This window comes from Cyprinus carpio, chromosome B6 (assembly GCF_018340385.1).
Source record: "Cyprinus carpio isolate SPL01 chromosome B6, ASM1834038v1, whole genome shotgun sequence".
Lineage (NCBI taxonomy): Eukaryota > Metazoa > Chordata > Actinopteri > Cypriniformes > Cyprinidae > Cyprinus > Cyprinus carpio.
Genome location: NC_056602.1, coordinates 22935340 through 22960172, shown reverse-complemented (window position 1 = coordinate 22960172; position 24833 = coordinate 22935340). Strand labels below are relative to the sequence as shown.

The 24833-nt window shown below is 35.1% G+C and overlaps 3 protein-coding genes across 4 annotated transcripts in view; 2 read left to right on the top strand and 1 right to left on the bottom strand.

Moving 5' to 3' along the window:
• Positions 1 to 268: 268 nt before the first annotated feature.
• LOC109087602 (2-epi-5-epi-valiolone synthase-like) lies at positions 269 to 4739 on the top strand. The gene is made up of 5 exons (XM_042726345.1): positions 269 to 629; positions 1587 to 2220; positions 2894 to 3130; positions 3407 to 3659; positions 4307 to 4739. Exons 1-5 carry the CDS (start codon positions 406 to 408, stop codon positions 4390 to 4392), a joined length of 1434 nt encoding a protein of 477 aa, XP_042582279.1. The 5' UTR covers positions 269 to 405; the 3' UTR covers positions 4393 to 4739.
• Positions 4740 to 5895: 1156 nt separating this feature from the next.
• Positions 5896 to 10555, bottom strand: mitfa (melanocyte inducing transcription factor a). Of its 2 annotated transcripts, XM_042726343.1 has the most exons (9): positions 10377 to 10554; positions 9469 to 9690; positions 8501 to 8596; positions 8256 to 8373; positions 8012 to 8104; positions 7493 to 7546; positions 7286 to 7361; positions 6976 to 7123; positions 5896 to 6580 (listed from the first exon to the last, which is right to left on the bottom strand). In XM_042726343.1, the coding sequence occupies exons 1-9, from the start codon at positions 10407 to 10409 to the stop codon at positions 6185 to 6187; spliced, it is 1236 nt and encodes a 411-aa protein (XP_042582277.1). In that variant the 5' UTR covers positions 10410 to 10554; the 3' UTR covers positions 5896 to 6184. The 2 variants fall into 2 exon arrangements, 1 of the variants encoding a protein (XP_042582277.1); XR_006155037.1 differs by lacking the exon at positions 5896 to 6580 and having other exon boundaries at positions 7059 to 7123; positions 7493 to 7548; positions 10377 to 10555.
• Positions 10556 to 23476: 12921 nt separating this feature from the next.
• The window catches only part of frmd4ba (FERM domain containing 4Ba), a 47990-nt gene continuing 46633 nt past the window's right edge, over positions 23477 to 24833 (top strand). Inside the window, exon 1 of the mRNA XM_042726340.1 lies at positions 23477 to 23743. The gene's annotated coding sequence lies outside the window, so the exon portion shown is untranslated. The remainder of the gene's footprint in view (positions 23744 to 24833) is intronic.

The following is a 24833-nucleotide window of genomic DNA, read 5'->3' as shown; positions in this document are numbered from 1 at the left end:
TCTGGGTCTATCATCAAATAAAAGTCATCGCCCTCTTTAAACAGTGATACTGACACAGGCTAGTGCTCTCGGAATGGAGCACATTCTGACATTCTGCATAAGTAGGTACAGTGCACTCTGATGCTCTGTTTAAGAAAAATAAATAAATAAAATTGACTTCATAATCGTGGACAGGTTCATTTACATAACAGCACCTGTCCATCATTTAGCTCTCATATAACGTCAAGTAGCTAATATTTCATAACCCACCTGCCTCGAGGCGTTTTGCGCACACGTGATCGTCACATCTAACTGTTCCTATAGCGAACTTGAGTTGTGTAAGTTGAAAAAAGTTTGAAGAGGGAGAACCTTTCATAAGTTTTCCGCGCAAGCTCCTCCCAGATTCCTGCTGATGCGCCTCATGTCATGGCATTATTTATTGACGCTTCACATATGGAGAGAGCTGAAGAAACTGTAACAGTTACTACAGCTGAAATTCGCCAGCCGTCTCTGGAGAACTCGACGATGGAAAACCTCAACAGACAGAAGGAAACCGTATTCAGCCTGGTGCAGGTGAAGGGGACGTGGAAACGCAAAGCAGGGCAAAATGTCAAGCAAGGAATAAAAGGACGAGTGTCAGCTGCCAAAATGTGCGTATAAATCAATAAGTACAGCGAACATTTTTTAGAAAACTTGCCATTAATTTATTTTAAAAAATATGTTGTCAAGTTTGTTTTATATGGAAATAATGAAATGAACTGGTTTTATTAAAGTCAGGCTGAATCAAGTTCAAGTTCAAGGTCACATCAATTTCATATAACTCATACTGTCCCGAGAAACAGCACCCATCTGTAATCAGTTTTTTTTGACCCAATTAGAAACATCACATGGATTTGCAGGTCTTAATGATGTGTTTTTATCTCATGTATAATGTATTGAAATTAAACATATGTATATATTTAAAACAAATATATTTAATTTGGATGTATTAATTGATCAATATTTGAGCAAAAATGTTAAAGAATTTTAATTTCAATTATTTTTGGCATTTCATAGCTTTTTATGTGCCGAAATTTATGACAACTCCTGTATCATTTTTCTATTAGTAAATGGACATAATCGTCTACAATTTTAGTTCATACGTTTCTTGAGACTAAGTCTCCAGTAAGACAGGAGTCGTCAAATATGAGCTCACTTTACATATCCAATACAATCATCCGCTTATGCAAAGCCGGTTGTATCAGTATTACAAGAAAGTGCTATAGTAGTTTGTGTTGCTATACATCCATGGGGCCTTTTACACCTAAATATTAGGAAAAAATATAATAAACTATTAGAAAATAAAACATATTTTCAGCCAAACTGCTTAAATTAACTTACAGTAGTAAATACTGTAGATCTTATTAGTTTAAAGTTTTAGAAAATATAAAATATTTTCAGCCAAATTGCTTAAATTAACTTCGTAAATATAAATTTTATTAGTTTGAAAACAGAAATATTGTGGTCAGGAAGCACCACTTATATTTTTTTGTAATATATAATCTGACATATTTATTTTTTTATCAAAAACAAGCTACAAAATGAGTCATGAGCTTTATATGTTGCAGTTACGAAAGCAGCTCCTCTAGTGGCACCACCTGGACAGTGGTCACCCCCATCACCTTCACATATACAGTTACTCAGACCAAAAACCTTCTTGACCCCAGCAATGACACTCTGCTTTTGGGGCACATCAAAGACACTGAGCAGCTTGAGGCCGTACGGTCCAGCACCAAGCCCTTAAAACGTTTCATAGTCATGGATGAGGTAGTATACAATCTCTATGGTTCTCAGGTCACCGACTACCTCAAAGCCAGACATGTCCTGTACCGGATCCTGCCCCTGCCCACGACGGAGGAGAACAAGTCCATGGAAATGGTGCTGAAGATCCTGGAGGAAGTCCACCAGTTTGGCATCGATCGGCGCACCGAGCCCATCATAGCCATCGGAGGTGGGGTCTGCCTAGATATCGTGGGTCTCGCAGCGTCCCTCTACAGAAGGCGCACTCCATACATTCGCGTTCCCACTACTCTTTTGTCATACATCGATGCTAGCGTCGGAGCAAAGACGGGCGTGAATTTTGCAAATTGCAAAAATAAGCTAGGCACCTACATTGCACCTGTTGCTGCCTTCTTGGACAGGTCGTTTATACAGACAATTCCTCGCAGACACATATCTAATGGTCTTGCAGAAATGTTGAAGGTACAATTTTTTTCCATTTTTTGCAATATTTATTATTAAAAGTTTTATTATTACACCACTCTGCATTATATTTGCTGAATGAAATCCAATACTTGTTTCTTGTTAATTTTGAGGTGCTGATTCCAAAATTCCCTCTCCAAAAATCACACTTTCTCACAAAACAGGATGTGCATTACATAGCATTTTTGCTTTCAACAACTATTTGTAAGGTGGAAAAGTCTTGTATTATCCCTTAATCACTAGAAAAACTGCCACTAAAGACATAATTCTTATATTATCTCTGAACCAGGTTAGAACTGTTCGTTCAAATCTCAGTCAATTTTCACATGTATGAATAATTCTAAAGATGTTTTATATGTCTAATCCTGATTTCAAGGTTTGAATTATGGCCAGTGATGGAGGAAAATGCAAACAAGGCCTCTGATTTTTTCTGCTACATCTATGGGTGTTTTACTAAATCCAAACAGTGACAGAAAATTAAAAGTAATGTGTTTGTAATTGTGTTTTATGTTCTGACATTAAATGGAGTATTTGAATATATATTAATGATATTTTTTAACTCAGCATCTTCAAATTATGTTATATTAAGCCTTTTTTGCAATATGCAGGGTTGTGTTTTTATTATTATTTGTCTTTTTGATTTATGTTTATATTTGTGGTTTTATTGTTCTAGATGGCTCTGATGAAGCACAGAGGGCTGTTTGAACTTCTGGAAGCGCAGGGGCAGTTCCTTTTAGACTCCAAATTCCAGTCCGGTTTGGTTCCAGAAGACGACCGCATTGACCCTGCTTCTATATCTACACGTGTCGCCATAGAAACCATGTTAGAAGAACTGGCCCCAAACCTGTGGGAGGATGACCTTGACAGACTGGTCGACTTCGGTCACCTGATCAGCCCAGAACTAGAGATGGTATCATCACTTCATCAGCTGCACATTCTACTATTTCCAAAGGGCTGGGTTGGGTTAAAAATTACAGTCTTTCACTGATGATTGATCTGTTTCGCCTCAAGGCTTTTAATATTCTTTCTGTGTGCGAGAAATGTTATTTTAGGTATGCTGACTGTCTGAAAACTGATCTCAGAATTGGATGCGTCTCTCTAAGTTAAAATGCCTTTGTGTACAGTACATGCAAAATAAAGCAATAACCGCATGTGAAATACTTAAACGTCTTTTTTTCATTCTTAGAAAGTCCTACCAGCTTTACTCCACGGTGAGGCAGTAAATATCGATATGTCCTACATGGTGTATGTGGCGTGTGAGATGGGGTTGCTCACAGAGCAGGAGAAGTTCAGGATCATCTGTTGCATGCTGGGACTGGAGTTGCCGGTGTGGCATCAAGACTGCACCTTTGCTTTGGTTCAGAAATCTCTGTGTGACAGACTACAGCACTCCGGAGGGCTTGTGAGAATGCCTTTACCAACAGGCCTCGGAAGAGCAGGTAATATATTTGAATCATAAGGTTAACATGCTTAAAGGCTATAGTCTAGGTTTGATAAAGATTTGTAAATGTAAAACATTAAATACAAAAATATATATAATTGTGCATGATTAGGGTAAACTGGCTTATCAACTTTTAAAAGGGATGAAAAAGGGAGGAAGGCCATGTATTTTTGTTTTGTTGTTGTTGACGTCAAACAATGTACTGCCATTTAAACTCCAATTCGGCACAATGTTTTGGCATAACCTCCTAAGTCACACTGGTAGATGCCAGCATGGTCAGGTTATTGGATATCCCTTCATCCTCGAAAACCTTTAGGACTGAGAAAATATGACCCAGACTGCTGTAGAGGCTGAAGGATTCTTTCAAAATATTTTTTTTTTTTTACATTGTTTTAACATATTATCTGCACAAACAAATGTTGAGTTTTTATTAATTATAAGTTATAATTAGCATTAATTATTTTGTAAATTAAACACACACACACATTATAATGCAAGTATAAGCAACTCTTACAAGTACGAAATTCGTGACTTCTTGAGATATTAAAAAGAAAAGATTCCCAAAAATGATTTTTAACATATTGTGTAAAGTGTTAGTCACATGATTCAGAAAAAGTAAATATTCTTTTCATATTCCTCACTTAGAAATCTTCAACGACAATGATGAAGGCACTCTGTTCCGGGCGTACGAGAAGTGGTGCGATGAACTATGCACTGGTTCACTTCAATGAGACCTCAGCCAATGTTTACATATAGGGGAGCCTCTTAGCTTTAAGAATTTATACGCATGTTTTATTCTATGATAGATTTTGTTTCCTTTTTATTTTGTATACATTATGGGCATTTAAGTGTTTTACATTTAAAACAATTGCTTCTCATTTCTATACTTGCCATTTTTGTAAATGGCCGGGAATAGAAGAAGGCTGACTTGATATGTGAAGATTTTTCTTTAGTTGTGTTTAAGGGTTTCTTTCCCATCATTTCATATTTGATAAAGGGACATTTCGGTTAATAATGAAATCATTTATTAAAATGTAAAAAAGTCTGCCTGATGTGTTGGATGTAATACATGAATGTTTATAATAAACAATTTTTCTTTTTTTATTAGTATATTTTATGTTGTGATGGGTATGTTATGTTTTTATGTATTATGAAAACCGTCACAAATACCACAGATATGTGTGGAAAACATGACAGCATTGGTCTGGTATTCAATGTATGTTCTCTTATTTTTATGTCTTCGTAAGTCTTAAAAAACACAAGAATAATGGATATAAATACAATAATACTACTTTATTTGAATCAGATAATCTGATATAAATTTCACTCCTGTCTTCTTCAATGATTTGCTGCAAAAATAAAACTTGATCATTTTTGAGACCTTATTGACCCTATTGAATAAAATTGCAGTAGACATCTGATAACAAGTACTGTATAACATGCGGTAGAAGAGACAAGCATATAGAACAGACTAGTAAGAGAATTGTACTTTAGCTGTTCAGTAGCAAGTCATTCATCATTATAGATACCCCATATCATTGTGATAAAAAATTAGTATGTTTTTGTCAATCACGATTTTGACATGATTTTTGATACTTCTACTGATAATGTTAGTATCCTGTCCAAACTGTCCAACAGTAAGTGATAGAACAGTGAGTAATCACTAAAAACATTGCCTGAAGAATAATACCCACCATGCTGTGCAAAAGTACACACTGTTCTGATAAATCAAGCTAGTTATGTAAAAAAAAATTAATAAAAAAAAAAAAAAAAGAAAAAAGAAAATTAGGGTTGAGTCATTGCATCCATTGCCCAAATCTATTCTCTCTTCTAATCCATTCAGATTTGTTGCCCATTCTCAATGGGAAAGTGCCCAAGCAACATTCCTTGGCAACATTGCTCAAAAAGTTGCCTTGTGTATCATCACCATAAAGTGTTCATAATTCCAGCTTTCTCATGGTGGGATGAGGAACAAAGTAAAATATTTCAGCGTTATAGCTGAAGATTAGACGTCCTAAATTAGATTGCTTCAAAAATTACCAGACCTCTGTGAATGTTTCTCCTGCAGATATGTCTGTTGTTGTGTTTTTGAGGTTGCTCTTGTGTTAATCAACAGTTGTACAGTAGATGTGAATTGAATTTTGCATGCCGAGACATGTGTTGCTGGTTACTCCACCCCTGGAAAACCTACACCCCAAGAAGTTGCATTTGAATATCAAGCCAACTCCAGAAACCACACTTTAGGGGTTTTTATTCTAGCCGTTCTTCATATTGTTCTAGAGAAATCCTTCATAAATCATCAAACTGTTAAAATCAGTCAATCTTAACTAGTAAACTCCAACATGATAAATGAAAAAAATATATAATATTCTAAAATACTAGACAAGTACTATACGTAATTTTGTTCTTCATATTACACATGATCTGGATTGAAAGGAAACATTGGTACTCTTAGGTAACATATCTTTATACAAAGAAGCATCTAATCATCTAACTTTGGTTCATCAAAGTTTGTTCACAATGCTAACAGCCATTTTCATGTTCATCCATACTGCTGCTGCCGCTGCTGTTGGATGGGATGGGGGAGCCGGAGGACAGCAGGGGGTCACTGCTGCCTACTGGAGACAGGTTGTTGTCCATGAGCATGTCCTCCAGCTTGGTGGAGGCCTTGGTGGGGCTGTCGTAGACCCCCGGTTCCTCTTCTTCTGTGGGGCTGTCGTTGTAGCTGATGGTGCCGTTGTTGAGGTCCAGAGTGGTAGGACGGGACAGGTCAGGACTGGGGAGGTGTGGGTACAAATCAGACGTGCAGTCCCCCATACCAGGCTCTTGTTTGATGGCTCGAGCCACCAGGTCGGTGGAATAAAGGCTGGGTGAGGCTACAACGGTGAGTCCATGAGCGCGAGCTTGCATCTCAAGCTCCTGGACACAAACAGAAATGACAAATGCACACACTTTAGCATAACGTGGAGTAGTACATTACTAAAAAATGTATGTGTAAGTAAAAAAAAAAAAGTTGTGTGTGTAAACAGTAGGGGTATTGTGAACCAAATGCCATACGTGTCAAAATGAGGGAAATTCCCCATAATCAATTACTCGAGTGTAACTTTCGAATTTCATGCAGCTGAAGCACTGAGCATACTTCATAAGCTTTCAAAGCAATGTTACGCTTGGTGTTTCGCCATCTAATTAAAAAAGCGTTTTGTCAAAGGGCATGTCGAAACATTGTCCACAAAAACTGATTATGTGACTAGTTGAAATGAGCTTTTAACCAATCACAGTTTGTGTTGTGAGCTTTGGTTTATTATTTGGTTTACCTGAATACGAAGGAGGAGATGTCTGTTTGCATGTTCTAGTCTCTTTTGTCTGTTTTCCAGCTCTTTTGCTTTTTGCTGCTCTTTCTGGAGTTTCCTGATATAATCCACTGAAGCTTTTAGGATGGTGCCCTTATTCCACCTCATGTCTCTGAAAAAATGAGATATAGACAGTTATGCCTTATCTGTGTGCAACCACTAAATTTACACATATTGGTATAAGATTGGCTAAATATACAGCACAGTATAAATACTGCATGTAAATACATTATGTAAGTAATTGTAAACCGATGTTTATATTTTTGAGACTTACGGATCATTTGACTTGGGAATTAATGTCCCCAGCTCCTTAATTCTGTCATTTATATTAAAACGCCGCCTTCTTTCAACTGCATGGATGGAAAAGCCAATAAAGATTAGACATTATTATTATTAATATTATTAATATTGTATTACACTTAACATTTAAAAATATCCAAAAAAGTGTTCATGCAAACAAATATATAATTATCAGACTCACTGAGGTTGTGGTTGTCTTTCTTTTGTCTCTCTTTTACCAAGGCTCTGACCTCTGCTCTGAAACGCATAATTATATTAATTGAAACAACTTTCTTCATAATTACTTAACTTCAGAGTTTTAAAATCAAAGTTATAAAACTTTACAAAAAGGCAGAGTTAAAATTTTCATCGCTAGTGTGCCAGTGTATTCTAATGTATTACTGTATATTAGAACATTTTCAATTAAATGTAAAAATGTCAGTATTTAAAAACTTAAAAATTAAGTTCAAATGTGCATGTGTGTGTTCATATGGAGCATGTTTATCAATCAAGTGTCCATATTGTGTGCAATTACTGTCTTGTCTGTCTTTTAGTCTTTAGACTGTCTTTAATTAATATGTATGTAAATGTAATTTCAAATGTAAAACTTGTTGACGCATAATAGGTAATCAAATAATATGTTCTGGATATAAACGTACAGTCTCACAAATGTCCTTTTTCATGCTTAGTGCCTTCAGAGGCTGAGGAAAGGGAAACATACCTACTGGAAAGCCTTCAGGCCTTTGATAAGTGTCAAACGTGCCACATGATCCAGGCTTGTCCATTATGTGCATCATGCCAGGTGCTGGGGTAACTATTTAATACAATATATCTTTCATTGATATTGTGCATTTGGAACTGCACACAATATGGATACTTTTACTATTCCTAAGAATGGTGGGTTTTGGCATGGTAACCAAAAGTTTTCATAAACATTAATTATAGGTAAGATAATGTAATTTTACCAGATAATTCCCTTTTGACGGCCGGTAGGTTAGACGGGCAGGAGTTGTTAATGGTAACCCCAGTTGGAGGAAGAGCATGATTGTTGTACATGTCCAACAGGTTTGCAGAAACTGGAATCTGATAATTGATCAACCATAACAATGAAGATTTCAGTGCATGTGCTGACTGTTTAGGTGCTTATATGAATCTTGAACATAAACGTGCACGATACACTACAATCCTGATCATATATAAGGCCTTTTACCGTATTAGTCATTTGAAGTCCTGCATCCATGAATCCTAGAATGTCATCGTTGTAGCTTGATTCCAAACTTATGATGTCTTCAATTACATCATCCATCTGTAACAATTCAAATATTATATAAAGCAAGAGCATAATGTGTTTACATCACCTTCGTTAGTAATGAAGTCATACTCTGGCTAACAAAAAAAAAAATAATAATAATAATAATAATTAAACCAATAAGATTATTGACTTTTAAAAAAAACAATGAAAGATGGTCATATGCCACATACATGAATAATTTCTAAGAACTTCCGTGATTTTTTTCCCAGCCGGCAATTTTTACTTTCCTAGAAACCCTTACAGCACTGATGTATTCTGGATCAAAGGCTCTACTACGCCTTCATCAATCACTCAAAGACAAAAGCAGGAACTCTCAGAAGAAATAGTGAGAAACTTTTTAGTTGTGCAACTTACATAACTTGCTTTTTCAATGTCTTACAGGCCTCAGCATGCAGTTTCTTAATACTCATTTTCAGCCTTGATAGAGGGATGTATATTACCATTCAAAAGTTTGGGCAGGGTAATATTTTTAAGAAAATAAAAATTGTATTCATCAAGTGACAGTAAGGACATTTATAATTTTTTGAAAGATTTATATTTCCATTCTACTTCTAAATACTGTGTTTTTAGCCTTTTTAGCCTATTTTTTATCATGGTTTCCACAAAAATACTGAGCAGCACACAACAACAGGATAATTTGACTCTGAAGACTGGAGTAATGATGCTGAAAATGCAACTTTTCCATCACAGGAATAATTATATATATATATATATATATATATATATATATATATATATATATATATATATATATATATATATATATATATATATATATATATATATCATTTACCACTATAATTTGGTAAAATGATATTTGACAAAATCTGATTGACATAACTGGTGATGCCAGCTTTTGCATCTACCTCTTTCTCACAGTTGAGGGTGAGAAGGGCCATAGGGCTATTAGGAGCACTGGCTCCTGGTCCAGGGGGCATGCCGTGCTCTGTGGGTTGGCTGGGGCCGGGCCCTGTGCTGGCCTGTGGACTTAGCTTGGCTCCCAGTGCACTGGACAGGTAATGCTTCACCTGCTGCCTCTGGGTCTGCTGGATGTGGTACTTCGATGGGTTCTCCAGGTGGGTCTGCACCTGAGTCACAAACAGAGATGTGATACAGTCAGAAAGACACTCAGATACTTACCAATACTGTATGTTATCTGTGTATGAGATTAATTTCTTTTTAGCCGCCTATTTTATTTTTACAGAAAAGTAGCTCATATTTGGACTAAATGCATTGCATACAGTAAATAATTTTATAATAGCTCTGTGTACAAATAGGTCGCCATGATTTTGCCAAGACATGTTCCTGGATCAACATCTTTTGATGATCTCGGATCAACACTATTGTCCAAAAATACAGACTTAACCCAATCCCTACCCCTAAACCTAACCATACCCATAATTTATTCCTAAAATCAGTGTGAAATGATAGCTGATTAACAAGGGTGTAGAAGCACCTAGCCCTGACTGTAAGCCTAAAACAGATATTTCCTGAAAAGTTATATCTTTATTCTGATTGGCTCATTAGAATGTTGTTCCAGGATCAACAAGGGTGTTGATCCAGGAACATGTTGTACTTGGTGAAATCACGCTCACCGTACAAATATTGCAAGCATGCTAAAAAATGACAAAACACACAGGCTTGGCTGTGTGTCTGAGAAAGAAAATTTAAGGAAACACATTAGAAAAAACAGTCAATAACAAATTCAGTCAATTCCGCAATATGTTAAAACATAATATGACCTATGTCTGTTTTAGATCAAGTTTCGTCTCACCTGGTAGTGGCTGTACTCTAGCATCTCCAACATTTTAAACAAGATTATTTGTTAGCTTAAAAAAATATTCCCTTTGTGGATTCCAGTCGTCTCGGCCAGTTGAAGATATCAATGCCAAAGAAAAGACTGAAAATGTATTTAAGGGGCTGGGAGGGGATTGCTGTTCTCATATTGTTTTTTTTACCAAAACGATGAATTTATGCCTTTATAGCGTTCATTTGACGTCACCAGTCCATTTCCACAAAAGGCCCATTGAAACGATAGGTTACTAGTGTCTAAACTGAAACTGGCTTACGGCTAACTAACGTTTCATCTTTAGTTCCACTCATCCTGCATAAAACATTGTTTGTTCCCAGCATCCGGCATACAATCACAGCCACTGTTAGTTTAAAAACAAGACAGTTTAAGTTGGAGTTATCTCTGAAATGTTGAAGGGGGAAAGAAAGGAAAGAGAACTTTGTTGCCTGATGGGCCTTTGGTTTTAAAGGTTGAAATATCGTGCACACGTATGTAAGTGCGCACAAACAAACTCACAGATGTACAATTCATAACCGATTGAACCACTGGATTCGGACCTACAAAGGCATTTAGAAGCAGTGTGTTCTGTTTTTTGTATATAAAGAGCTGTTGGATATACAGTATGTTATGAAAACAATAATCCTCAAGCAACCACTTCTCAAAATCTTTAAGTAGCTCGTTTTCGATTCATACATCAGCACAAATACACACACACACACACACAAATCGTTGAAATGTTGTTCCAAAAATTGTTTAATTATCACTTACATAACGATTTTTTTGTGTCTTTTGCACATTTGCACAAAGCACATGCATGCATAGGGTAGATATCCAAGAGATGCAAACACAAATTAAAATTGTTTATACATGCCTATGACCTGCTCAGAATAAGCATGGGAACTGTTCGATCAATGATTAATATCTACTTCTTGGAAGTGCCTCAGGTACTTTTCATTTCATCATTTGAATCTGTTAAATCACAGAGCTGTTATTTAATGTAATATAATCTTTTCTAACCCTTCGTTTATTTACATGACATAGTATTCACAGATGTTCTGCTTTTAAATGCTATTTAAATATTTTCTGTAAAAAAAAAAAATAGAAGAGAAACAATCGCCTCTCACATTATAGCTTATCACTGATTGAACTGACTTCTGAAAAAATGGCACTGGAGGATAATTAATATTTCTGCAGCTCTATATGGAAAGTAAATTAAGTCCAAACTAAATTAAAAAACTTCCAAAAAAGGGGTGGGGGGGGGGTGTTAGAGAACACTTTTTCACATCAGTATTATGAAGACAAATCCTATTCCTTTTAAACTTTTTTTTTTTTCATTTTATTTATTTAATTTGCCCAGGCATTTTATGGACAACAACAAAAATGCAGCCCTGGACCTTTGACTTCGCTTCTTTGTTATCTAAGCACTTTCACAACCCTCCTCCCCCCTTGTAAATGTTTTTGTTTTCTTAAAAAGCTACATTATTTTTTAGAAGTCAAACAGAGGGGTAATTCAGACATCCCTGCGATGAAGACCTCACATTAGCGGCATCATCAGTCCAAGCACGTGTCCAGCTGAGACTGACCCCACTCTCTGAACTAGGACTATATACTCTTAATGCACTAAACCAGCAGCGTTAGTGATGGTCAGATTACACACATTCTGTTCAGGGGGAGACAACAAGGAATGCTGTCCTATGATATAGAACCTACTCAATGAACCTGGTTTAGAGGTGAAACTGTACCGTACCTGTAAATTTTAGTTTCCAATTCTAATTATGAATCAATACCACATTTCACACTATTTAACTTAAGGCATGCTTTAAAAACAGACAAGCATAGGAGTGGCATGATTTATTACACATTGTAAAGTATTGCTATTATGTACATAATGACACCACGAGACACATACACACTGAAAACTGAACATTTCCTTCTGGTAATCTATAGGGACATTATTTGTCACCACAATGTAATGATTGTTTTTTAGAGTCCCTGCAGCAAAATAAATAATTCTTGGATTTGTATGGATTCATAGATTAATACAGATTGTGGGCATATGCAGAACATGCACAAGTGCAAATAGTCATTGCTTTCATAATTATTTTATTTATTTATTTATTTATTTATTGTGCCGACTGAATGCAAGGGGGGAAAAATCTTAAAATATTAGGTGCTACTGATCCTTTGCATAATGCATATGTATGCGTTCCTGTTTAAAGGAAGCCAGACATAAAATGAGTCATGTGTGGATTCTGTAGATAGCAGATTCATCTAGACCATAAAAACTTCAGTCAGGGTATCTAAGAATGCTGTTCTTTTTCTTATAACATAAGGAAAAGTCTTTGTACTTCACTTTATTCTCTCTATACTATCCTTCTTTGCCCTAAAACATTAGGGTTCATTAAACCGTTCCTGCTGAAGAGAAGCAGTATTCTCTAAATGACAACAACTACTGTGTCTATGGAGATATTCATAAACAGTTTTATCATCTTCCCATAGGAGAATGGCTGATGGGAGGTAAGAGTCAATAGTCAACCGTGTCCTTGAGGAGTTGGTGACATTTTATTGGTGACTCGAGGCTGCTAAAGTGCAGTTATGTCGGGTGCTGTTCATTAAAAGACATATAGTAACACTATACATAAGCAACAATTAAATTCATTAAAATTATTATGAACACTGAATTAATTATTCATTTTTAAAAATTAAAAAAAAAAAAATTATGTAAACTGAAATATGTTATTACTAAATTTAATCCTATAAGCTTCAAAATAAAATAAAATAATTCACCACTGACTAACCACTGAAATAAAATAAAATTTTTTGTTGTTTTTGTTGCTGTTGTTTACACTCTGAGCTTCTGTTTCTGTACTGTTTGTTTTTTTTCTTTTTTTTTTGTTGTTGTTGCTGTTTTTTAAGTTAGAGTTACATGTCTCATAAAAGAGATATATTAAAAAGGGCAAATTTGATGATCCGCTTAAAGTCAAACTTGATGATAACTCAAAATACATGTGGCTTTGCTAAGTTGCCTTTGGGACAGGAGGTCTTGAATTTGAAGATTTTGGCTTTGCTAAGTTGCCTTTGGGACAGGAGGTCTTGAATGTGCAAATTCTTTTAGATATATTATGGTTCTGAAACTATATATAATTGTAAACTTTGCTCAAAGAAGAAAATGCAATGCAACTTTGTGTAAATCACAACAGCAAACAAGGTCTTGAACAACCAGAAACAAATTTATGTGTTTGAATTATAAAAGTAAAAAAAAAAAAAAATGCTAAGTTGCCTTTGGGACAGGAGGTCTTGAATGTGCAAATTCTTTGAATTATTGAAGAAAAAAAAACACCATCCATTCCACACTAAACTTTGCGGACAATAATTAATCTGTTGCCATAAGTTCATAGCAAATCTGAAAATTTATGTCCACTTAAAGACCATCAAAGTCAATTAAGGGGGCAAAAATCAGACAACTTATGTAGTGGTGAAAGTGGGGAGAGTACAATGATCTGAACTGCACAAAAAAATGTGCATAACCAACATGCAGCTTACAGACAGTTGGTATGTATGACAGCATATTTGTGGAAAAGAAAATGTGTGCATTTATGGATGTGTGCAAGCTTGTACGATGCATGTGCATACATATCAAAGAAAACGTGAGTGTGTCAAACTAAAATATATATCTCCAAGTGGCATTTATGTCAAGAAAGAAACCATAAGAACACTTTACAAGCAAATTCACACAAGGTTTACATTATAAAACAACAGATATACTATTACAATAAAAGACAAATGGTACTGTATTTAGACACTTTCTGGTTGGACAAAATATTAATTGATGATATGTGAATTACACCTGACTTCACACATGCACTAAAAATCACCTTGGGATAATTTGGTTAACGGAGATAAAAAATATAAAAAATTGTATTGGTCACAGTTGCTTCTTGGTTTGATAATGTGTTATCTAATGCAATGACAGTCAAACATTATTAAGCATGGCTTATTGGTCCAAATACATTTTGATCCACTGAAAGCGTGAAACAATTAATTTGCAAGTGTAGCTTGCTATAAGTAAACACATAAAGTATTTATTGATTTGTATGTGAATGTGTGTGTGTATGTGTATTAGGTTTGAATGCAAGCCTGAGGGGTCTGAATTAGCATTTTCCCTTAGTGAAGAGACATTCACATTACGCATAACGGGCCATGATGAAGACACGCAGCTCAAGAGGAGGGGTCTGAGACAAAAGAGCAGCTTTTCTCCAGCCACATTCGTGCAATGTGATTTTGGGCCTGTGGCAAGAGGCATTAAAAAGAATGTACCAGATTCGGACCAGAATGGGCAACACTTGGACCATTGACGAGGGATTACAAAAATGCACTTGCTTACATGACAGACAATACTGCTTATGTGTGCAGCTGGAATACTGTCCCAAGTCAAGTCTGATATGAATTCAATAAAACTCCAAGACGGACACGTTATGACAGTTGGTGGGCCAGGGCAAAACTGAATACACAGTGTACCATAATGTGGGCGTTGAGAGCACAAATATTTGTCATGGTGTCAGAGGTCGAAGAGGCCACACAGGCCAAAAACAGAATGAATGATCACTTTATAGTCAGACACATATAGAAATAAAAGACAATTAGTCACTCTTATGAAAGTGAATAATGCACTGCTCACAAGTCTAAGATTATCCAGCAGCTCTGCAGAAAGCCTTATGGCTAATGATGAGGACAATGTAACTTAGGAGACTTTTCACAGGCAAAAGTGAGCTATTAGATCTTTTTTATCAACAATAGATAAAATATATTTAAAAAATTAAATTAATTTAAAAGAAAAAATTGGAGAGAAAACAAAAGCCACATTGCAACTCAATGAGTCATGAGTCTCTCTAGATAGATGTTTTCTACACCTTTCCATAGAATTAAGCTGTGAGCAGTTCCTTGGAACAAGTGACAGTTGTGTAAATATGCATAAATAAAATGTAATTATTGCAAACACTTCCAAATAAACAAATAAATAAACTGAAATAGCATAACTGATGCCACAGTCTAAAAAAAATGGCAATTATGAAATGCATTGTACAGAACTGCCATGTGGCATAATATCAAATATTTCATGATTTTGTGTAATTAAATAATGAGGATGTTCAAAGGTCAACATTATCTAACAATTTTTCAAAGTTGTATAGTGTTATTAAATAAAACTTTCTAAAATATTCTTAAAACAGCAAAATATTATTGGCTTCTTTATAGCAAATATACAATTTGTTGTAGATTTTGTTTCTTTAAATAGCTAGCATTTTAAATGTTTCCATACACAGTGTACACTGTATGGCATAGAGGATTAATAAGTCGGTTAGCTTATAAATTCACTAAAGTTCAGCACCCTATTAAAATGTTATTTCAGTATATGATCTTGCCATATTCATTAAATCTTCAGTAAATTTTACAAAGGCATTACTGTATATTAACACAATATGCTCCACAATACACTGCAAAATGTCATAAAGAAGAAAAGTAAAACAACAGTTTCTGAATGGTACACATTTCCTAACTAAAAGGGGCAATCATAAAAGAACTAGTAATCATATGTATCGGCTTCTTATGTTTTTCATAAGACCACATATTTACATTACAGCCCAAGAAGACATTAAGTGCAGTGTATGTCTCAGGGTGACTTTTTCGGCTATTACTGTGATACTCAAAGTTAGAGAAGTTTTTTTTAACTAAGTACTCAGTATGTTCTAAAGTCTATATATTATTGAACAACCCTTTGCATGTGTCAACTGTTTCATCTTGTTTTTATTACAAACCCAAAACCTCTGAATGAACAACTGACACAACTCCATAAACCTGCCAGCAAACCAATACAAACTATTTCTCAGAAACAGACCGGCCTCTTTTTTTTTTCTTTTTTTCACAGAACAAAAGCTCTTTTTTGCTGTCTAGGTTTTGACAGAGTACAGTGCCTCGAGCCTCATCATCTCCTGAATCTGGTATACAAAGCTGGAGTTGTGTGTATGCACATGGACAGAGTCCTGAAGCATCGCAGTCTGAAAGGTCATCCCAACCACCAATGAGCCAAAGACACAACGGCAAGCCATTCACACGTGGAGCTGAAATCTGATGGCATTTAAAGTCATCTGTTTTTGGAAAAGATTTGCAGGGCTATCTTTCTGGAGCAATAATTACAATGATAGCACGCAACAAGCTTTATTGCGTTTTATTCAGTCACGTGAAGCTATGAGAGCAGATCATAGTGTCACAAAGCAAAATGTCTTGCTGAGATTTTTTTTTTCTACTTGTCTCTCTTTTGTAAATAAGCAAGCACTAAAACAGAGGTTCTAGTTTCCACAGTAGAGCAAGTCTCTATAATGAAATTAACTTAGCAAAAAAAGTTTTATACTGAATTGGGACATTCATTTCCACGTTGCTGATCATGACGTTAAACCCCGTAGATAGGATCCTACCCTGTCACCATTTCAAAGAAGTCTGATTTTTTTTTCTTCCTAAATAATTTGAAGAATGAGAACAGCGGCCCTAATTATGAGCATTCTTGCTTGAATTAGCGCTGAGTGTGTGTGTGGCAGAACTGTGTTTGCCTTTGTCTTTGTATCTGAGCTGATTCTTTGCTTATTTCTGGTCAGGTCAGAGGTACTTCAGCTAATTAAGGGTTCACTCAATCTTTGTTCAAAAAAGATTTCACTGCTTCAGCAGTCTCTGCCTGGTACCTCACAAAAATTCTCCATGGTTGACTTGTGGAGACATGGACTAATCTATACGTAAGGGTATGTGTGTGTTCTTAACCATATTTTGGGGGACAAATTTATTCCCAGAAATGAGCTAAACCTGGAAAAATCTTCATTTTAGGGACATCCTTATTTATAAAAACAATATGAAAAAGTAATTTTATTTTTAATTGTAAAAATGCTAAAAGTTTTTTTGTTAGGGATAGGTTATAGTATTAATAATATATAAATATATACTGATCATTTTTAATAAAATAAATGTTATAATAATAATAAATAATACATAGTTTTTAATCATTAATAATAGTAATAAATAGCCTCCTGATCACAGGGCCACAGTTTTTATAAGCATGCAGTTGAGAAAACACAAGAATTAAAAAAAAAAATTAAAAAGATGTCAAATATGAAAATGATTTTCAAATAAAAAATGTACTTTAAAATATAATTTTTAAAATAAATAAATGCAACTTTACTTGAATTCACCATTTTCACAAACTCTAAATGGATGGCACCTGTTTTACTTAATCAAATTCCTTTGTTAGTGTAAGTTATCTTAATATTACAACAAATCTAGTACTGCAAAAAAATTGTTAATGACAAAATAATACACAATTACTGTAGTATATTCTCCACAAATTTACACAAATTAGAAAATCCTTACCAGATCCTTTCAGCTAGTTCCTTTCTGTCAGAAGGGTCATTTTTGCCGCCAATGAAACTGCATTGTGTGTCTGTGCATGAGATTCTACTTGTGTAGTCCACTCAGACCAACCAGAAATCAAAGCCATGAAAATACGTCAGTGTAGTGGAGCAAATAGGATTAAACATTTTGAACGCCAAAAGTCTGGAAACGCAGCACAAATTAGGAGAGGAATTCACTGAGTACAGATAATCCCCCATATGGACTTAACACAGTTTAGTCTTAAACACCAGTATTCTTTAGCCTAAGATGCAGTCCTTAGAATTTTCTCTGGAGGCTGAGATCCTACAACTGGGATCATCACAGAAAATCAAGTGGAGTTTAGCACCACTATATCTCAAAGATTATGGAAAGAAAGCAACCTTTTTTGAGTTATATCACATTCATGTCAAAAAACAGGCAACTTAATCGGATGGCGATTTTAAAGTCACACATGTACAATGGTCATCTACAGAAGGCCTCACCTTCTGTGCTTCAATGGTAAGTCAATTGTCCAGGGTTGGGATTTATCTAGTAGAGGGCGCTCTAATTTGAAGTTCCTCAGGCCACCTGATGGTCTGGTTCTTGTTTCTTCTCAAGAATCGGTTCCTGGCATCATTCACAGATGGATCGATATGGTGACGGCACTGTCGATATACATGCACACATGAGTACATATGTACAGTGATCATACAGTGACACAAGAAACTGAACACATGAATACCAAAATTGCAACTGGCATAGAAACAAACAGCAGATTTACTCACTCTGGACTTTGAGAATCCTAAGATAGTGATTATGACAAAATGATATATGACAGAAAAAAAGTGGCGCAACAGCATCCACGAGGAAGTAGCAAGGGGAATTAATAGATGCAGACAAGTTACAAAGAGGAAACTTCTAGTGCAGACACACACTGAGATTTTTTGAAAAAACAGTGGCATAAAACATACCTGATGTAACATAAGCTGCACATAATCAAATGCAAAGCTATCCATTAATGCATGATATGCTTGTGACCACAAAATTTCAAGTTAAATGCCAAGTGTTACTGCTGTCAAAATTCAATTCATTCAGTGTCCAGAAAAAATCTAATATTATACAAATTAAATGAGACAGTTTAAAGCCATAATTAAACTGATTATACAAACATGCAACCATCAAAGTTGAACTGAAATAGAAACTGATTAGGCTATTGAAAATAAACATACTGTACCATGACCGTGCCGCTTGGTAAAATGTGTAAACTAGTGACTAAATTCTAGGCTGGCCTCCACCTGATGAGTCAACATCCTTTCAAGGAAGCTTCTAACCGTCTTGAACAACTCAGGACAGCATAAAATAAAAATCAAACAATTTAAATTTGAATGTTTAGATAAGTTTTATAAAGTTGGAGAAATTATCTTATGTTAATGAAGGGGCAACAAACATAAATATTAAAGAGGATGTAAATTGCTCTTGCCTGCACTGAATTTGTTTGTAACATGTACAAACTTATTTACATGCATAACACTATGGTCTCAGTAAAATGAAGACATGTGCAGCTGCAAGAAACCAGCGGAACCTGTCCAAACAACCTGTAAAAAAACAAACTATTTTCATCATATCTAGCTGTACTGTACAATACCAAAAAAAGAAAAAAAAGTTGCTCAGGAGTGGAAAATTCCAACAGTGGTTATTCTGAGTGCTCTCTGTCAGAACCTATCTCTGTGCTTGTGATGAGTGTGAAACAGGAAGGATGGAGGCATGTCTTGTGTATCTAGATATTAAATGAAGCTGAAAACTATTAACCTGAATTTAATTTGTTGTTTTTAATCTTTTTTATTTCTAGCCGATTTGACCCTTAGAAATTACTTTTGTTGGTGCAACCCAATCTAATGTTTATTTATGTGATATTACATAATAAAACCAGTTCATTTACATTTTTGTACAGTATTCACAATTATATACACTAAAACTGCACTTGAAAAAATGTGATTTTAACAGAAAAAGAGGTGTTACAATAGAAATAGTTAATCTTTTAACTCTTAGTTACCTTACCATTTGCAGTGAAAAATTATATTTCATTCATCACAAAAAACATTTTACAGAACGATACTGTTTTGTAAAGTAGGCTATATACTGTAGCATGAATTGTAATATATACTGAATATCTATTTCAACAAGACCTTTACAGTACCTATTAAAAACATTGTTTAATTTCATTTATTTATTGATTTGTGGTGACACATAAATAAAAAAAATAGATAATTTATGTTGAAAAACAGTAAAAGAAATAAAGTGATGCATCACATTTGTTTGTATTTTGTTTTATTTAAACTCGTATGCTTCCTCTTCTTCTGCATATATATATATATATATATAAAGTAAGTTATTTTAAGTTATTTTAGTTATGAGCAAAACATGCAGGCAGCAAATTCCGACCCATAATGCCAGTAACTTTTTTAATACTGAATTTCCAGCAACTACTGACAGTTTTACCGTACATTTTACAAGCTCCTGAAATGTAAAATCAAAGTGACAAGTGATGATCTGTGTATGTTGTAAGTGCTTATCCACTTTTCTTACATGAGCAATAAAGGCATCTCTCTTCAGGGCTGTGGAACATGTCTTATCGGCAACCAAACCTAATGCCAAAATTCATAACATTGTTGCAAAACCTTCACTCATCCAGAGAGACTGATATAGCATAGAAACACCTGAAAACACGTGAGCTATTGGGGCTACTGGGTTCAGATTTGTTACAAACAGCCTCCAGAAAAATACCTCTCAGATGAAACTGTGCCTTTTCGGGCTGAGGAGAGCAGCGCTGCCAAACTGCAAGCTTCTTGTAGTCTAGCTCAAAGACAGATCGTGTCAATCAAAACGGTGGACTTATATTGATATTACATCTATCTGAGATGGTGTGTACCTAACAAAAAAAAAAACAAATAAAATGAGGTTATTCAGTGCAATTTTGGTTGTGATTTATGAATATTCATAATTTTTACAGGGCATGATCATTTTTACACAGGAAATAAATAGGCATTATGACTCACAAACACAGCTGGTCTTTAGCCTGTCCATCAGATGGTCACCTGCTCCACATCCACACCCCATCGTCTTCAGACAACCACAAAAAACATCCAATATGAGCATGGATGGACAGAAATGAACAGAAATGTAGGACTTTTAATTAATGGAGAATTATAGAAGAAACCTATAATATTTGTCATACAGTTCGCAAGGAACTGTTTGAGTCACAGTTTTCTGTTGACAGTAAATACTGTAAGCTATAATGGAGCACAGGTAGACAAATTTTAGGGAAAGGTAATTCAAATATATCGAGCTGTTTTAACCAATAGAAGAAAAGTCTTTAATTCCAGCCCTGTAATTTAGCTAATCATTAACAACAACTGTAGTTAACGTTATAACAAACTTGCTGTGATACAACTGAATGCACTTGCTGTGACTGAACTGTTTCCAAATCTGTCTTTACAGCCTTTAATTAAATGTCTCTCCAGCAGATGGTGCTATACATTTCTACCAGTCATATATGTTTTATCCACTAGATGGCAGTAAACAATAGCTTGTCATGAGGAAATGGGAGCAGAAATCCATTGTCTTTGTACAGGTCATTTTAATCTCTTAAAACAGGGAATTTGATAAATTTCCACATTAATGCACCAAACACAGTTTTGGCTATTTCACCCTTCTCCGTGGCCTTTCTGGTTGTTAATAGATCAATACTGAGAATTCATGAATATGTCCTTTATTCAGTAAATTAAGTTTTTTTTTTTTTTTTTTTTTTTTTTTTTTTTTTTTGAAGGCATCAAAGTAGGTTTTTTAATACTGAATCCTGTAACGATGTTTTGTTTATCTTATTGACAATATGACATTAACAGAAGGGTGCTTAATTTTTTTGTTGTTGTATGTAAATTTGATGTGAAACTAAAAACTGCAAAGTCCATCATATTATAATATATTGGCCATTAGCCACACTTCTTTTCCCGTTTTTCCATTTTCCTGCAATACTAGGCCCATTGTTTCTGTTTTTGAGAGCTTTTCTATTGTTTTGAGCATTGACCCTCCCTTCCTTCCCCATCGCTCTCCCTCCCTCTTTCACAAGCTCTCTCTACCTGTGCTTTTTCTGTAGTTTTTGCCGTTTAGGGAATAAAAAGGCATTTCAAAGTGGAAAGCTTACCTCTATATAAACTACACCTCATATTTTTGTAGACAAAGCAAATTTAAAGTAGTATGATGACTAACTAGGCTATATGTTATCAGTTGTGTGCATGTTGTTGGTACAATTTGTCATCAGTAAGACTGTCTACACTTATTGAAACCAATAAAAAAAAACTTTGTATTTTTGATTTAATAAGAAAAGCCTACATGCAGTTACACTTTTGACTTAAATCAATATGACGTTCACGGTCGGTGACATGTCCTTCATCAGGACTGTAACATTAACAAATGTGTGTTGTGAAAATGTCCACTCGTTTGCTGAGGTGAGAAGTGGAGCTTCAAGTCCAGAGAACTCATTAACTCGTCTCACTGGATAATCAGCTGAATCAGAATGGATGTGAGAGAGGGAGCAGGCCTTGCAGTGCCGTCTAGCCATGTGTCAGATCACAGAGCTGGACAAGATGAGGTGGCAAGATACAAGATACATAAAAGGGTCTAAGAAAAAAACTGTGATCCTTTCACCAAAAGATTAATCAACTTTATTATGTATTTTATATGCATTTAGCTGATGTGCCATGTATTGTCTTAAAATGTAATATAGAGTGATGGTTATGCAGAACCTAGTAACAACACAAAGCTGTAAGAGGAATGGGGCTTTGCATTGAACTTCCTTTAAAACAAAGTATACACTGCCAAGTTGAAATTGTATATTTACAGTGTTCTTTGGACCCACCGAGTAAAATGAATATAAGTTGTGGTTTAATTTTTCTGATGAAACACTAAGTTAATTAAAAAAAAAAAAAAAAAAAAAAAAAAAAAAAAAAAAAAAAAAGACAAAGAAGAAGAAGAAGAAGAAAAACAACAACATTACTAGGCTAAATGTCCAAAAAAAAAAAAAAAAAAGAAGAAGAAGAATAAATAAATCATAGTGCCTTGGCACTATTTTTCTATCAAGTGCATATAAATAGTTTCTGTACATAATTTGATTATTTGATTTGGTAGCTCCCCATTGTTGATATTATTTTTGGTTTAATAATGGAAGATGTACATAATTTGTACTGAAAAATATTTTCGTTTTGGGCAAATTTTATATTCATAAATGTAAGTGCCTTAAAACAAAGCTATTATTTTCTGTTTTTCAAAAATAATTTTGGATGTACTGAAAATCTGTAAGATTGTTAAAATGTAAATCTGGAAGAAGACTGTTCTAGTTTATTGAAGAAATTTAAACTATTAGAAGACCGGTCCCTATTGTGTAAATCTACTTTTTTCTTATTTTCTTTTTTCTTTTCTCTCTCTCGCTAAGTGTTTATTTTTATTTTATTTTATTTTATTTTATTTTATTTTATATTATTTTATTTTATTTTATTTTATTTTATTTTATTTTATTTTATTTTCAGACACGGTTCAGCCCGCGCTCGCGTCAATGGCGTTCGTATCCCCATGGTAACGGCAGAGGGAAATTCGTCTGTTCAGGCTGGACTGACTGTAGGGAGCAGATAGGGGCGAGCGGAGGAGGGGTAAATGAGTAAACCGACGGACGGGACTCTACCGACAGAGCCTGTGTCCTCACAAAGCTGACATGAACTGTATCACCGGCTGCTTGTATTTTGCACATCGGGTTTTCCTTTGTGTTTATGACTTTGGACGCGAAATCACTGAGACCACAGAGTCATTTTAGCCTCCGGGAACAAAAAAGACAAAAGATTTTCGCAAACCTGGGGGCTTGAACACAACAATACCGACGATAAAGAGAGGTGAGTTCCGCTTGTTATTGAAAGGGCTTCGTGTTCTGCATGTTTTCCCCTTTTTGTGCTTTAGGGATAATGGATATACAATATTATAACAACTTGAGGATAAGAAGTTGAGTTTCTTTGATATACAGTGTTTGATATGACGACCGCGCGGTGCGTAAAGCTTAACTGATGTCAGAAACTTCACCTCATGTGCCAACCGTGGTCACTGTACTATGTGGAATACACATAACCAGATTATTATTCATTCTCTAGGGTCATACAGACAGACAGATATGATTTAAACTTTGCGGAAAGCGTTTCTGGTGTTGAAATACAGAGTATAATCTTGCCAGGAGCACCTGACTTGTCCTTAATGAGCCTTCAAAGAATGATTGCAATGTAAAAACCATATTTTTTCTGGATGGTAATAGCTGATTCTCACACTTACTCTTTGTAAAGTTGTAGCTTTTCACAAAATATAAAAACTTCAAGTCTTTTATGCCTTGTTCAAGCCTTGAAGAATGACACTCAAGGGACTACCTGGAGTGATAACATGTGTGTGCTTGTTTCCTGTTGACACATGTGAAAGCTGTTGATTAGAAACCCAGGCTCATTTTAAAGGACCAAGGAAGACCGAACTCCATCAAAAAGCCCATTTCTCCACCGCTTCTGCAGACGCTGATTCTGAACTTCCTGCTTCCTAAAAAAAAAAAAAAAGACAAACAATAGGAGACAGAATCATGTGACATCCTCATAGTCTGTGAGGGTGACGCAGTTTGGTCCAAATTTAAGAAGGATAAGAAAGGCTTTCTTTATTTGAAAGGGTTGTTTTCGGGAGCAGGTGATGTTATTCAGCTAAATCAAAATGAAATTTAAGGCGTAAGCTGGTTGAATTTTTAATGGCAAGGAATTTTTTATTATGTGCATGTGGTTCAAAATTTGATTTACACCTTAAGTGATTATATTTTAGATGTTTTTTTCTGATTAAAGCACATGCACACCTTCAAACACAGATCCATACTAAAAATTAGGTAGCAATTGTGTTAATTATAATCTGGCAGTTCAGTTGCATGCATGCATTAAATGAGGTCAGTTTTCCCAATGAGCTATT